At 47.8% G+C, this 15,142-nt stretch overlaps 1 protein-coding gene across 1 annotated transcript; it reads right to left on the bottom strand.

The window, feature by feature from the left end:
- Positions 1-4,019: 4,019 nt before the first annotated feature.
- On the bottom strand, positions 4,020-13,727 carry desmb (desmin b). Its single transcript, XM_018729689.2, has 9 exons — positions 13,035-13,727; positions 10,562-10,622; positions 10,016-10,111; positions 9,338-9,499; positions 9,041-9,166; positions 8,655-8,875; positions 6,887-6,930; positions 5,453-5,535; positions 4,020-4,409 (listed from the first exon to the last, which is right to left on the bottom strand). The coding sequence occupies exons 1-9, from the start codon at positions 13,589-13,591 to the stop codon at positions 4,368-4,370; spliced, it is 1,392 nt and encodes a 463-aa protein (XP_018585205.1). The 5' UTR covers positions 13,592-13,727; the 3' UTR covers positions 4,020-4,367.
- Positions 13,728-15,142: the final 1,415 nt, after the last annotated feature.

Here is a 15,142-nt window from a genome sequence, read left to right as displayed (position 1 = left end):
TAATCTTGCCACTGCACGAACTCACCAAGGCCGCGCTTGGAGTCTTACGCGGTTTTCTTGATCTTCCAGTATCCTCACGAAAATAAAATCGTGGAATCATGATATGAAAATAAAATGAGAAAATGTGCTGCAGGTCAAAAAGAAATAGCGCCTCCCAAACTTTCAGCTGGGCTTCTCGGTCACGGTCCGCGCGGCTGAAGGAGTTTTCCGTGAGCCGAAAGCAGATAGGCGTAGCCTTCCGTGCTGAAATGCCGCCCTTGTTTTTGTTGTTTTTTTTTTTTTTTTTTTGTCTCGGTGGTATTTAACCCTAACTTCCCGAAGCCGCATTAACAATCTCAGCGTTCAGTACCGTGTCCACGTTCCCCGTGTTCAGTTAGTGTCTGAAAAAAGAAAGGGAGAGGGAGCTGCTGTGCAGTTCTCACTGGGGACAAGGAAAGGCAGCCAGAGTTTTTCTCAGGAATTTCCTCTCCTGTTCCATGTTTAAACAGCCTCTTTTATACAATAGGAGAGCAGGGATTGTGTGGAATTTTACTGACAATTAGCCCTGAGACATGTGATCAGTGGGAGACTAATGTGACTGTGAGCAGATAAAGAACAACCTTAGCCAACGTGGGAAAGGACTACAACGGACTCTTAAAAGCACTCTTATTTCTGATTTCTGTACGTTAGAGGACCCGGCTGGCTACGTAGCCGGTGAGGGACACGCGAGAAGTTTCATTCTTTTCCGCATAAAGGTAGCAGGTCGGCGCACAGCACGCCGCTCACACCGCACCTATGGGTTTGTCTCTTTGGACAGACTGCTGGGGAATTGTGAGAGGTGCAGGGATGAGAGGTGGGATGACTGTTTGTGCATCTCCCCCCCTCCACCTCCCCGCAGCCACACTACTAGAACCCCCCTGCCCTACAGTCAGGCTCGTGGTTCCCGTCTTAGGAGATGTCCCCGAAAACCTGCATGACTGTGTGATTCCAGTGTCCGCTTTCCCCTGTCTTTGTACGGTATATGTGGGAGGCCTCGAGCAGGAGAACTTGTCATGTTTTCAAAGACAGGCGATCTCTCGGGTGCCCCCCCCCCCCCCCCGTCCCCGTCCCTCTGTATATTTTGTACAGCTGACTTCTGTTTGTATGTTGCGCATCTGTGCCGTGTTCTCTCTCTGTCGCCGTTGCGATACCCATTTCAGTTTACGTTTCGTCTTTTTTTAAAAACCTTTTTGGATTGGTTACTTCATGGCTCTGTTAGATGTTGACATTGCTTGTGTTCTCCTAGAAGTATGATGTATTTATTTACCTAATTATTTATATAATGTACAGTATGACTCATTTGCACCTTTGGTTCTTCTTCGGTCCATTATGGATCAGTACTGCAGTATGGGTTCAAGGAGGCAACGACTGGGGCTGTGGCCTCCTGGGAGCTCTGAATTCAAGAAAATCTGACTTATTATTATTATTATTATTATTATTTATTGTCGTTGTACTAAAATGTGTCTTTGTATGGATCTCGATATGATAAATAGTGTTATTCTGAACTGTCCTGCGCCGTCATTATTTACAACCTCATTTTTAAAAAAGTTTGGACTCGGGACATTTTTTGCATCGATATGGTTTCTTCTTCAGTTGAGCCATTATGTCCCTGAGCGATACGAAGCTTAACGAGTCACCCTATCATTAACCTTACAGACACGGTCATTAAAGGGTACCGAACACCTCATATTTATTTCGAGCCTCTCAAGAAGTTGACAGGACCGATTATACGGCATGAAAGTGCGGTCTTTTGTTTGGCGATCCCTCTCACGGCTTTCTCTTTCACCCCGAGCGCGGAGGAAGCGATAATTAGGTACCTTCCTCCCACAAGTGCAGAGGAAGATACAAGTTGGGGGAAGGGGCTGTTTTCTCCACCGAAGCCAGCAGAACAGCTGTAAAGTGCTGCTATCTGTCCTTTCACTTACACGGCGCTGAGCTCCCTCTTGCCTGTACAGTACTTACAGCAAATTACAGACTGCAAAATAAGCAGTCGTACAAGATCGGTCCGCGAGAGAAATTCTTCTGCTGTGAGGACTTCATCCAGATGTGACTCACTTGCTCTCCTTCCGTCTTACAGATTTTTCCCCAGTAGCAGCAAATAGAACAACCTAATGGAATGTACTTAAAAAGATGCATTTACAGCTACTGTATATAGTGCCTTGTTTCTGGTTGGACTGCGGGAACTTGAGCTAAATGAGGGTTGAAAATGTGTGATATTACTTGCACAATTTAACGTGATTGGGATGTGTACAGGAGGCACGGTAGCGCAGTGGGTTGGACCGGGTCCTGCTCTCCAGTGGGACTGGGGTTCGAGTCCCGCTTGGGGTGCCTTGTGAGGGACTGGCATCCCGTCCTGGGTGTGTCCACTCCCCCTCCGGCCTTGTGCCCTGAGTTGCCGGGTTAGGCTCTGCAACCCCGTATGGGACAAGCGGTTTGGGGGTATTAAAAAAAAAAAAGTGCGTACCTGTTACAAGCTATTCAAGGTCGGTGCCCCTTGGACTTAACAACATTTTGCTGCAAAGGTTACCTCCCTAACCATTTCAGTGACTGATAACCTTGACACAACTAATATGAGCAGCTGTTTTTTTTCCAGCTCGTGTAAACAGAATGGAAAGGTGAAATCCTAATGTTGCTGCATCAATAACCTTATGATAAGATGGACCCTAAAGTGATTAGATTAAAAGTGCAGCAGATTGCGTGTTCGGGAGGATATCATTTCCGTGTGCATTTCCACGGTCCACCCTCCTCGCTGCTTCCCCCACCTTTCCCTCAAGAAAGAAAACAGACACATAGAGAGAAAAGCAAATGAACACACTAGAAATAACATTCCGGTGTTTATTATTACCTGCGAACCATAACTACTACCTACTCTTAGCTCTGACTGGTCAAATAATTGACTTTCATTTCATTCTAGATTCCTCGTGACACACCAAACTTCACATGCTATCGTGCGCTTAGACTTTGTCCACAAATATCCCACAGTCTTTCTCCAGTAGTCCACCGCTGCTCCCCCGGTACGGACAGAGTCGTGACTCTTCCACCATTCAAACACACGAGCGTGTAACGTGTTACATGCCCTAGCTGTTGTCCGCTTGTCCCTCTGTGTCCATGTCCTCTCAACCCCTTCAGGTGTCTTCAGCGTATCGGGTAGAGCAGAGCCCGGGGGCAGAGTCAGCCTGAACGTAGCGTGTGGGCCCCCGGGCTCTGCTATGCCCTCAGAATCTGAAGATGCACCCAGGAACCGAAGAAGAAAGAGCGGGAGGCAGAGGAACGGCTCTGATCAGAACCCCCTCTCCATCAAGGATCCCACGGATTAAAAGGAGCCCCCAGGAACACCGCAGGACTCATCAGCATCACCTGCCCCCAAGAACACCGAGCAGCCCCTGCTCATGCTGCGTTTGGACACAGTGTGAGGAGCAGAAGGTCACAGTTGGGCCTCTGGAATGTGAAGGGAGATAAATATTAATGCTGTGTTTCCGGAGGCTCTTCTCTGGGTGCTCGCAACTTTTTTTTTTTGATCTGCGTGATGATGAAAGGTCATCCGCTCCAGGCAAGACAGAGAGGAGACCGCCTTGTGTATGACTGTAAGACTGGCAGCAGGAGTCTGACAACGACGGAGAAGACAAGGGAGGGTGGTGGGGGTGTTTCGGGGGTAGCGCGTTGGGTTTCGGTGCATCTCCCTTCCTCCTCTCCCCCTCCCCTTCTCCTCGAGATCCGCATCAGAGCGGGCAGCGCTGCGCTCCAAATCGCAGCAGCTTTCAGACTTCAGTGTTCATTTCAGAGGGTTCTGCTCCGGGAGGATTTCTGGGAAAATACTTAGTCTTCACCGAGCCACTGAACCCCTTTCATCACCCGGCATCTTTACGGGGAGAAAAGATCAGCAAACGTTCAAGTCGAACCACGCTTCCAACTTAACATGTGAAAGACAAGCAAAACAACAGATTCCAGAGCATGCGGTGAATGTATGAGTTAAATAGGTATGAAATCTACACAACTAGATATTGCGAAGACTGCTCATATTTATTACCATTGTACTGCATACTTTGAGGGACCAACACACGTAAATACCGAGCAGTACAAAGCTGTGACTTTCTGGGGTTTCTCGTCGGTTCTTTTTTTTTCTTCCCTTTTTCTCTTTTCCTTTTTTTCCCGTTCGGTTCATTCTGGTTCAGTTCACCTCCTGCTGTTGGCAAGCCTACTAAGTGTTCGTTTCAAGTGTGAGCGGTTGAGTCGGGCGCATTAAAAACAATATACTTTTCCTGTAAAAAATGACGGCTGTTTTGGCACGTGAACGTCCAATATTTGTTTATTAATTCATCCTTTCGTTTCGGTTTCTTGTTTCGCCGCTTTTACATAATGTCTTGCTGGTGCTGCGTGGATTCGCTGACGACCTGCGAGCAGAAAGGGAGAGAGGATTATTTACTCGGAGCTTGAAGGCAGGGAGGCTGACGGGCTCAGGAAGCAGACACGGGGCGGCTGAGCGGAGAGCGGGCAAGGCGGCGACCGAGAGCTCGCCGTTCGGCAGAAGCGACACGACGGTCTGACCTCCGTCCATAACGCTGGTGCATGTGGCACCTGTGTAGCACGAACTAGCAACCTCAGATCCGCCTAAACAGCCTCCCTATGACGAGCATCGTTTGTAAATTTCGATAAGGTCTGTTTCCTCGTCCCAGATGATGAACGGTGGGCCTCATGGAGGTAAGTCTGAAAAGACCAGAAGTGAGTAGAGAACTATAAGCCCTGGGGCACATTTTTTGCTTCCTGCTGTTAAGAGATGTTTCTGAGTATTAATGTGCGGCTCACATGAGCATGCTGATCAGCAGGGATCTGCAGCATGGAGCTGGGAGCAAGGTAAATAAGCACCTTTACAGATACAGGACACACCTCTAGGACCTGGATTGGAATTTCTAGGTTTGCTACCGGTGTGTATTCCGGAGACCCGAGCGCTCCTTTGGTGTGTGTGTGTGTGTGAGATGGGGTAATGCCTCCAGACTCCAGAGCGAAGATGTCCAGATAGGATGGTGTGTTGAGAGTGCAGCTGTGGGTGTTGGTACAGGACCTCTAGCTGCCTCTTACTCTTGAGCAAGATACTTATCTTAGATTGTTCTGGTAAAATTACCCAACTGTATAAACATACGAGGATACAGTTGGGTTCGCTGAACGTGAAATACGGACTCTGACATTCCTTGGTTAGGACGTTATCTTTTGGAACCCTTGGTGTTCCCAGGCATTTGAACCGCTTCTGGTTGTCTGTGAGAGCAGTGAGTCCCTGGAGAGGGGAGCTAGCACTGCAGGGCACTATACTGGCCAGAGAGGGGCGCTAGTGCTGCAGCTGCAGGGCACTACACTGGTCTCAGGTCCCGCTGGAACAGGCCGAATCCAGGGCGCTGGCTGCGCTCTCCGAGCGGACGCTGAGCCCGCGCAGGTGGCTCACCTCTCCATCCCGGGTCTCGATGGTCTTAATGAGGACAGTTTTCTTGGAATGCATCTCGGAGGAGCGCTGCTCCGGACTGGTCTCTGCAGAGAGGAAGAAGAGGCGCAAAGAGGAGTGTTTTTAAAAGCAGACAAACTGATAATAGGGTGTTTCCCAGCCACATGCTGCCACCTCTAACCAGAAAAAAAGTGATTCTTGCTGGTAAAGTGAAAGTCAGATATGCGCACGACACGTTGCTACACACGTTACATTTTTCACATCGCAGCGCAGCTCTCGTCAATGTGTGAAAACAGCAATAGCGCCCCCTTGTGGTGAAATAGCGCACCTGCGGCACCATTGCGCGCATTGCATGGGTGGCCTGAACTCCACAGAATTTTCGTTCTTCATCTATCTATCTATCTATCTATCTATCTATCTATCTATCTATCTATCTATCTATCTATCCACTTAGTGGCCTTACATGACCCCATTCCCAGGTGACCCCTGAAAGCCCAGTCCCAGATACCCCCAAACATTTCATAGACAGACTATATTGTACGTATTACTGTTGATAAACAATTACATGTTTTGTGTACATGTGTGCTCAGTGTAGTGTAGGTTAGTTTGTTGTGTGGGTGAATGTTGTGTTCTGATTCTATATGTATTTTATCATTCACCTATCCCACTAAAACATCAATAGGAGAGAGGTGTTGTGAAAAGGGAAAACACCCAAAAACGGTAGGTAAGGTGTATGGTAACATCCTGGGAACAGGTCAGGGGACCGCCCCGCCCTCTTGAGCGGTGAATGTTACCGGGTAAGTTTCCTTTTAATTATTTACGATGTTTGGTTTTAAGGCTTGGGGTATGTTTTTAGTGCTTTAAAATTTCTGCCATGCAGTCTTTGATATTAGCTGGTCTTGTTGATTTTATTGTTTTACTTTAAATTTTATTATTGGCATGGCAGTTTTCAGGATTGATTTATTGAATAAAGATTTTAATTACAGGAATCGATGAATGGAGACATGTATTCCTGTCGAGTTAGACATTGTGTGGAACCAGACACCTTTGGGTGGGCTGGTGATCCATTCTGATCCAAATTTTCAAAAAAAATAAAAAATTAAAAAAAAAAAATGTTTTGAGTGTTTTAAAGGTTCCGCCATGCAGTTTTCATATTTAAAAAAAAAATGTGTGCTCATGGGAAAGTAGCCTAGAAGGTTTCTGCGGTGAAGAGACTGTACTTGATTTTTTGCTTTTTATCTGCAGTCAGCCACCCAGTCCTCATGTTTGCCGCCACTGCCAGTCCCTGCTGCTACAAAGTTTGTGTTTCTGTCCTTGCAGCTCTGGATGCGGCTCTGCGATGGACATGACCCTGGTTTACTAGGATTAGCAGGCGCTCCCGTGAGAAGTGGAGAGAAGCGCTGCGGAGTTGCTGGGATGGACTGCTTGGTGACTCACCTCGGAAGCTCAAGGTGGAGTAGGCATGCACAGGGATCGCAATCCTGGAGGAGGTGAAGGACACAAATGTTCACGTGAGCTCCATGGTTAACGGTGAACAGATGACAACTCGATCATTACGCAAGAACAGGAAATTCTGTGATCTGCTTTCGCACAGACATTTCCCTATCAAGACTCTTTGTGTTTCTGTTCTGTTCTCTCATAAAAAATGATCCATTACTGTAAAGCAAACCCTTAAAATACACATACAGTCTGAACCGCTTGTCCTAGGGAGCCAGAGCCAAGCCTGGCAACACAAGGCAAAGGGCTGGAGTGGGAGGGGATACACCCAGGACAGGACACCAGTCTGTCACAAGGCACCCCAAGCGGGACTCGAACCCCAGACCCACCAGAGGGCAGGACCCGGCCCAACCCACTGTGCCACTGCGCCCCCCCGCCTCAAAATACAACATTTACTTATTTATTTATCATATGATCAAAAACAGATCTTCGGCAACATAGGGCAAGCTTTAAGCTGTAAAACTGGCTTCATGTAGCCAGAGTTCAGCATCTGTGTCATCGATGTTTGTCAGATCCACTGGCGTGGGTGTGTATGTGGGGCAGTGAGCCAGCAGATACTCTGCAGTTTGTTGCTGCTCTCCACATGGGCATCCAGGGCTGTCTACCAGTCCCATTTCGTACATGTGTACCCTGAATCGGCCGTGCCCGGCGCATAGTCGATTTAGGCGCTCTCATCGGTGTCGGTGTAGCTGGCTTCCAGGTGCTTTAGAGGACTGCACTGGGATAAATCTGTGTAGCCACTGTCCTTTGTCCATTGCTTTTGCCACTCAGCTTCCGCCCAGGCTTTTGGCGACGTGCCACTGCTGTTGTCAAGCAGCTGCACCACACACTGATGGAAAGGCCTTCGAGATTTCAGGCGGAGTTGCTTTTGTTGGCCAGAGGTAATAGTGGTTAGGTGACTGTAAGGCAATGAGCTTTTATTGTTTAAAGAGTGTTTTGCCAGTGCTATGCTCTGTGCATCAGGTGGAGGTATGCCGCTTACAACAGGTAAGTAATTTGCCGGTGTGGAGCGGATGCAGCCAGGTACAATTCTCATCGTGGCGTTCAATGCGCGGTCTACTTTGTTAAAGTGGGTATTTCTAGCCCATACTGGTGCACAGTATTCTGCAACATTTACTTTCTGATGTGCAACGCTTACATCCCATTCACACAGTTCAGCAGTTTAACGCCTACCTGCCTATGACCACACTGCTGCACCATACATTTTTTCCATCAGCATCATTTTGTATTTGCACGAATGAAACCGAATGAAAATGGTGACGTGATCAGAGGTCAGCGGTAGACTGTATGTTTGACCACAAGCAAGGAAAACGATGTGGAAAATATGGAAAAAAAGAATCCAACTTGCTAACGGAGTGAACAAAAACTAGTTGGCTAACGTTCAATTATTTAATGTAAACGCTTTATGAACACATCTGGAATTAAAGAGCTGTACAGTGGCACTAAAGTATTGCATCTAACATTTAACTATGGTCTGTTCACTATATACATACAATGTTAATCTCCCTTTGGTGATTTACTCATTACTGGAGTTGGGAAATTTTTATTACCCCAGCAATTCAAGAACTTTGTTCAAGGGTATTGCAGAGGAAGTGAGATTTGAACCTGAGTGCTTCAAGTCCAAGATGGCAGCTATAACCACTATGCAACCTGCTCCCCCCCACCAAGTCATCCTGGCCATCTGGCCTGTTCTCCAGCAGAGCCTTACCTGCTCTCCTCTCCCTCCAGCAGCTTCCTGTAGGTGGCGATCTCCACGTCCAGGGCCATTTTGACATTGAGCAGGTCCTGGTACTCGCGGAGGTGCCTAGCCATTTCGTCCTTCATGTTGGCGATCTCAGCCTCCAGGCGCGAGATGGTGTCCTGGTAACCACCAGCCTCGCGACCCATGCGGTCCTCCATCTCCCGCATCTGCCTCATCAGAGACTCGTTCTGTAGGCGGAGAAGGGGAGCAGAGTTAGAATGAGAGTAGAACAAGTGTTGGCATAGGAACTGTGGTGCAGGAGAGGAACAAAATGGAAGGGGGGGGAGGAAATTTGGGACAGCTGAGAAGGGTGCGAAAGAGCGGCAAATAAGTAGAAGCAGCGGGAAACTTACAGTCCCCTTCAGTGAGTCAATCTCACAGGTGTAGGACTGGATCTGGTGGCGGAACTCCATAGTCTCCTGCTTGGCCTGCCTCAGTGCATCGTTGTTCCTGCTTACGGCCTGGTTCAGATCTGACACCTGGGGGTCATACACAAGCCTGCTATTCTTCCTAGGTCAGATGGAGGTCTGGTTTTCTCACGCACACGTACACAGGCTGCTCGAGTCACAAGGTTCATCTGATACTTTGGTGCGACCATGCGAGTTTATTACAGGCGTTAGGTTTCACCACGCCTTCACTTGGTTCCAGACCTTGGACTTGTACCACTCCTCAGCCTCGGCGATGTTCTTGGCGGCGATGCCCTCGTACTGGGCCCGGATATCTCTAAGGGCAGCAGTCAGGTCTGGTTTGGACATATCCATCTGGATCTGGACCTGGGTCTCCTGCATTTGGGCCTGCAGCTCGCGGATCTCCTGCAGGCCAAGAGAAAATCTGACACGATGTTGTCACCGCCACCTACACATACCCTGAATTTTCCTGTTTTCGACATCGAAACGAATCTGGGACAAACGCTGATGAGAGTGGGTTTATTCTATTTAAACCATCAACTTACATGATGGGCTCATTTACATCTGAGCTGTGAGACACAGTGGGAGAAGAGAATTTACCGAATCCTCTCTCCCCCGATATTAAATTACACCTTTGCAAGTGTTTTGTTCCACTGTTCTCCCTCCTTGGATCAGACGTACGAAAAGGCTGCATTCGGATTTTCGCACATTTCAAACCGCGTTACGCGTGGGTGACTATGCCTATTTCTGTATCCGAAATTTTCGTGTTGATGAGAACTGAGCTCGGTGCAAGGAATCACAAAAAAAAATTCTGTCAAATGTCTTCGCTGACCGATGTTCAAGGGACACGGAGATGCTCCTAAATACTTTATGGGGCACAGGACAAGGGCCTGGCACGCAAGGGGACGGACGTAAACCGACCTCTTCGTGAATCTTCTTGAGGAAGGCGATCTCCTCCTGCAGAGTCTCGATGCGTCTCTCCAGGTCCAGCCTGGCCAGAGTGGCGGCATCCACGTCCTAGCGGAGAGCAAGGTGCACGCATGAGCTGCGGCGGAGTGCTGCAAAGACGGCCATAGCTCTGCATCTTCTATGCTCTGTTGTGTCCCTTTTACTCTCTAAAACGTTATCGCATATTTCAGTGGACACCTTTGTCCCCCCGGAGAATAAGGTGTAAGGTTCGTGCAGCAAACTGCTTCTAAATCTTCACCTGTTTATGCACCAGGGTGAATAGTACTGCTCAGTGTAAGGATGAAGGATACTGCTACAGGAGCTGAGATTCAAACCCAGGTTTTGTGGTGTCAAAGTGATAGCGCTAACTACTATGGTACCAGCTACCCCCAAAGACCGAAGAGAGAAATTTGGATTGCAGATGGTGGTTTGTGGATACAACACGGTTACTCCTAGTGTGCTGGATGTGAGTCAGGGTCTCCGTCATGGGAGTGTTCGCCCGGCAGGAATGGAACTCACTGCTCTGAAGGCGGCCAGATTGTTCTCTGCCTCCTCCTTCAGGTGTATCTCCTCCTGCAACCTTTGGACCAGAGGGGAAACAGGAATGAAACTCCCAGCCAAGGCGAGCAGCTATTTCCAAGTTCTGCCGCATTTCCTACGGCCATCTTTCACTTTACTTCTTACCCCGCTGTACCGCACCGAGTTGCACACATATAACCGAGGGCATTTTGGGAGGTTAGCGTATATGACCACACACCTTATTCAGCTGAGTTCTTTCTCACGCTTCCAGTCACACGATGCCGCGGAGGAGAGTTACTGCCCATTTTTCAATACGCCCAGCAACTTTTCCAGCCTGGCAGCTCTTAGGAAGCGACCGCTTGCGATTCCTTGACCAACCTAAACCGCCCCCACCGTACGAAGTACAACGTCCGCGTAATGCTCCTCAGTTATGGAAATCCTGGCCGTTATTGCGAGAAGGCCGTTTGCTTCCCGTGACTTCTTTTCCCCTCCAGCCGTCATCAAGAGTGAATGAAGGAACTTCCCAGAGATACGAAACAGGCTGAAAATCCGTTTTCCAAGAGCACAGCGGGAGGAGGAGACCGTGAGTCGCATCGCATTACCCTGCTGCCGGTCAACCTGCTGTACAAGAAACTTGCAACCATATGGGGAGGCTGTTATGTTTTTCAACTTTGCTCTGTGTTCAAAAAATGCAGCAATTGAACTCGTGAGAGGAAGAGCGCCAGGCTAAAGAGCGATGGAGAGCGAGAGATAAACAGTGTTCAGGTATGTGCCTCCTTGCTGGTGGAAAAGCCCTTCAGTCACTTCCTTTTATAGACTCCCGCAATGGCCATTCAAACACAAACACCTTCCAGAGTCTGGAGGGACAAATAGCTGGGACAGGGGCCAGCGGTTCCACCAATTCCCAAATAGGAAGCAAACATCGGGCTCCATGAGGAACGTGAATATTGGAGAGGATGAATTCTGCTGATAAACTTGGTTTATTGCTCTGTACAAAAATGGGACGACCGTCCACTCAATTTAATCGCTGTGCGCACGGCAGGAGACGACGGATCATGTGTTTTGATGTTTACGTTTACATTTATTAATTTAGCAGACGCTTTTCTCCGAAGCGACTTCCAACAAACTCTATGTAGTGCTACCAGCCGACGTAGATACCTCCGCCATTCATCTTTCAACAGACAGCCATTTAACATGCCATTAAAGGATTTTGCGGACACCCTCAGAGAGAGGTGTAGAAAATCTGAAAAATATGAGACAAGCTTAACCAGGCTGTAATACTCCGGGAATTTAAAGACCTTGTAAATGTATTGTCCGCTTAGGAAAACCGTTCAATTCCATATCTAGGTTTGTAGCAGAGCTAACGGAGTATCCAGGAGCCGTTCCATTGCATCCAAAAGCCTAAACATCACCCTAAGATCTAAAATTTTAATGTTACTATTAAAACGCCATAAAATACCCAAAACTGAAAGCAATGTCTTACACACTCACACACTCCACAAATCAACACGCACCCAAGGATATGCACGTACGCACATGTTGCGCGCACACACACAAGCACACACGCATGCTCACAGGCATGGTCACAGCGTATTTTTAGTTCATGACAAAGGACTGGGGGTGGGTAGGCACACGGGGGGAATGAGAATGACGCTCTGGGATGGAAACAGGCTTGTGTGACTATGACTGTCTGGGCAGCTGAGGACAAAACTCTGAGACACTAAATCACAGCCCTCACATTTAATGCAGCATGTCGTTTTTTTTTCTGCTGTGTCTAGTACATCTTTCCTTAGCGATTATTTCCTGTTTTACAGTTGTCACTCTTACCAGTGCCCCACATATAATCATATATTATAAATCCCTAAGCTCAAATTGCTGTAGATGATGTTTTTTAGCCTCTAGATTGTTGGCAACTGATACTTTTATCATTATCCACATTTCTTCAAAATTGGACTTTGGTGAACTATTGCATTTCAGAATTGTAAACCACAACCTCCCACTCTTCCTAATTCCAACATGTTCAAGTAGACTGTTCTCATCACGTTGGAGGAGAAGGCAGCTTGTCCTCCTTACAAATGTCAGTGAAAATGTGGTGTTACATAACACCCTGCCCCCTGACTCAACGTGACAACCCCAAACACACAGCCACCCAAGGCAGACTCACACCCTAACGAATAAATAGTTCTGGACATACAGTACTGGCTGCATTTGAAAGGTCACGGTCATTTCGTGGAGGAACAGAAATTACTTCTTTATATTCACTGGTGTTTCTTCATGAAATGTCAAAGTAAGGCCTGTATAGTTTTATTGTTGATGAGTATAAGGTTGCGCAAGGCAAGTAAGAAAAAAGAGGAGAAATAAACTCTAAGAAAAACATGCTTATATGCAGGCAGATCTAGACTATTTTGCACAGATGTGATATTTCTCTCCATTCTCTACCCATCTCCAGCCCACTTTCCTCTTTCCCTCTCACCTGAGCTTCAGCTTCTGAAGGTCGTCGGCCAGGTTGTCCCTCTCGACCTCCACTCGGGTCCGCTGGTTGGTCAGGGCCTCGATCTGTCTCCGCAGCTCCCGCATCTCCTCCTCGTAAATCTCAGCAACGCGCGTGGGCTCGCGGCTGCGCAGCCGCTCGATCTCCACCACCAGCACCTGGTTTTGCTGCTCCAGGAAGCGCACCTTCTCGATGTAGTTGGCGAAGCGGTCGTTGAGGTGCTGCAGCTCGGCCTTCTCATTGGTACGCGTGGCCAGGAAATCCTGATTCATGGCCTCGGCCAGGCTGAAGTCCAGGGTTTCCCCCAGGCCGACGTAGCGTGAGGAGGGCAGCCCATAGCCGGAGGAGCTGCGGTAGCTTGAGTATATGGGCGAAGAGGTCTTGGTGACCTCGTAGACGCGGGACGCCAGGTGAGAACCACTGGAGCCGCGGCCAGAGTAGGCAGCGCGAGGAATGGACGGAGACATGCCCAGGCCAGAGCCGAAGGTCCGGCGGTATGAGGAGGTGGACTGAGAGGAGGAGGAATAGGACCTGCTCATGTTGATGCTCTACAGGATGGCCGACCGGGAGAGAGACTGGAAGTGAGAAGCAAAATGAGAAACTGGAGGCCTGGACTCTGCTTATTTGTAGCTACCCCCTCTTACCACCCACCTCCCCTTACTGGCTTAATCTCTTTGTTGCCTCCCCCATCCTCTCTTACCCTGACTCTGTCCCCTTTTTCTTTACTCTCAGCTGTCGTAGCTGCTGGTGTCCTGTAACAGAGCGGAGTACATGCCAAAAGTGGGGGGGGGGGGGCAGCCTCCATGCTGCCTCACCCTTCGGAGGAACAGGCTGAAGCTCTGGACGGCCATACCGTTGTCATTTTCTATCTTTTGTCAGAGACCAAATACTATCTTGGTAATCAATTGCTTTGCCAGTCAACAGTATAGTTATGAGTCATACTGTGTCATACCTTAATATTAGCACCTCTTAGAGGGAGACAGTATCTAATATGCTAAATATGCAAAGGGAAGAAAGAATCAGAAGACCAATGTGAAAGCTGACGGGAAAGAGGGAAAGAAAATCTGTCCAGGCTTTAAGAACATGTGGGCGGCACAGTGGCACAGCGAGTAGTGCTGCTGCCTCACAGTGCCTGGGTGGTGTGAGAGAATGTGGGTTTGATCCCTACTCAGTCTGTGTGGAGTTTGCATGTTCTCCCTGTGTCTGTGGGGGTTTCCTCCCGCAGTCCAAAGACATACTGTTCAGGTTCACCCACAGTGTGTGAGTGACACAGAGAGAGCGTGTGTGTGTGTGTGTGTGTGTTCCACTGAGGTATGGATGAGTGACCCATTGTAAGTAGTGTATCCAGCAGTGTAAGTCACCACGGTGAGTAAGGTGTGTAGCCTGATAACACCACATAGGGTTCATTGGAAGTCGCTCTGGAGAAAAGTGTCTGCTAGGTATATAAATAGGCAGACCCCTTAAGCCCTGTGTGCCATAGTAACTCAGCAGTGTCAAGTAAATGGTTAAGGAACTGTATTAGGAGGTACAAGCTTAATTCCACCTTTTAACAAGGTGCTTAACTTAAGCAGCTTCGGAAAAAAAAACTAGCCATATAGAATGGTAACAATTACATTTCAAGCTTTAGCAAAAGTCATTTGCTATGCCAGGCGAGGGCACGTGTATTTCACAAACATGTCATATATGCTGGCTTATTTCAACTAAAATAATTAATAATATTTTATTAATTATTAATAATAATTCCTAGTAATCCTGCTGTTAATTATTTGCATAATTCAGAATCAATTCCTTTCACCTGCCCCTTTTATAAATTATTATCTGACCATATACCTCATCGTTCTGCTCTTTTAACAGTATTATTGATGTCAGATATAAAAATCTAGAAACTCATACTCAAAGTATAGAGTATAGAGTTCTTATGAAAGCAAGCTGTTAAAAATATCTACACACCAAACAAAGTCAAAGAAAAACTCTGATGTTCAAGCACTAAAAGTGGTCAAAGTTTTATGAAGTTTTTGGTTACTGCGCTTTTACATCATGGCATCGCAATGAGCCTCGCGTCACCCTCACGATGTCTACACTGTTCCTAT

The sequence above is a fragment of the Scleropages formosus genome, chromosome 12 (genome assembly GCF_900964775.1).
Source record: "Scleropages formosus chromosome 12, fSclFor1.1, whole genome shotgun sequence".
Taxonomy (NCBI): Eukaryota; Metazoa; Chordata; class Actinopteri; order Osteoglossiformes; family Osteoglossidae; genus Scleropages; species Scleropages formosus.
This window is presented reverse-complemented; position numbering and strand designations above follow the sequence as displayed.

Bases quoted from the DNA above. Each gene is read 5' to 3' on its own strand.
- desmb (XM_018729689.2), bottom strand. From the start codon at position 13,591: ATGAGCAGGTCCTATTCCTCCTCCTCTCAGTCCACCTCCTCATACCGC. The intron at 10,112-10,561 runs GTGAGTTCCATT...GCTCTCCGCTAG, and splicing joins ATCTGGCCGCCTTCAGAGCA to GACGTGGATGCCGCCACTCT. The intron at 4,410-5,452 runs GTGAGCCACCTG...TTCTGCTCGCAG, and splicing joins TCGAGACCCGGGATGGAGAG to GTCGTCAGCGAATCCACGCA.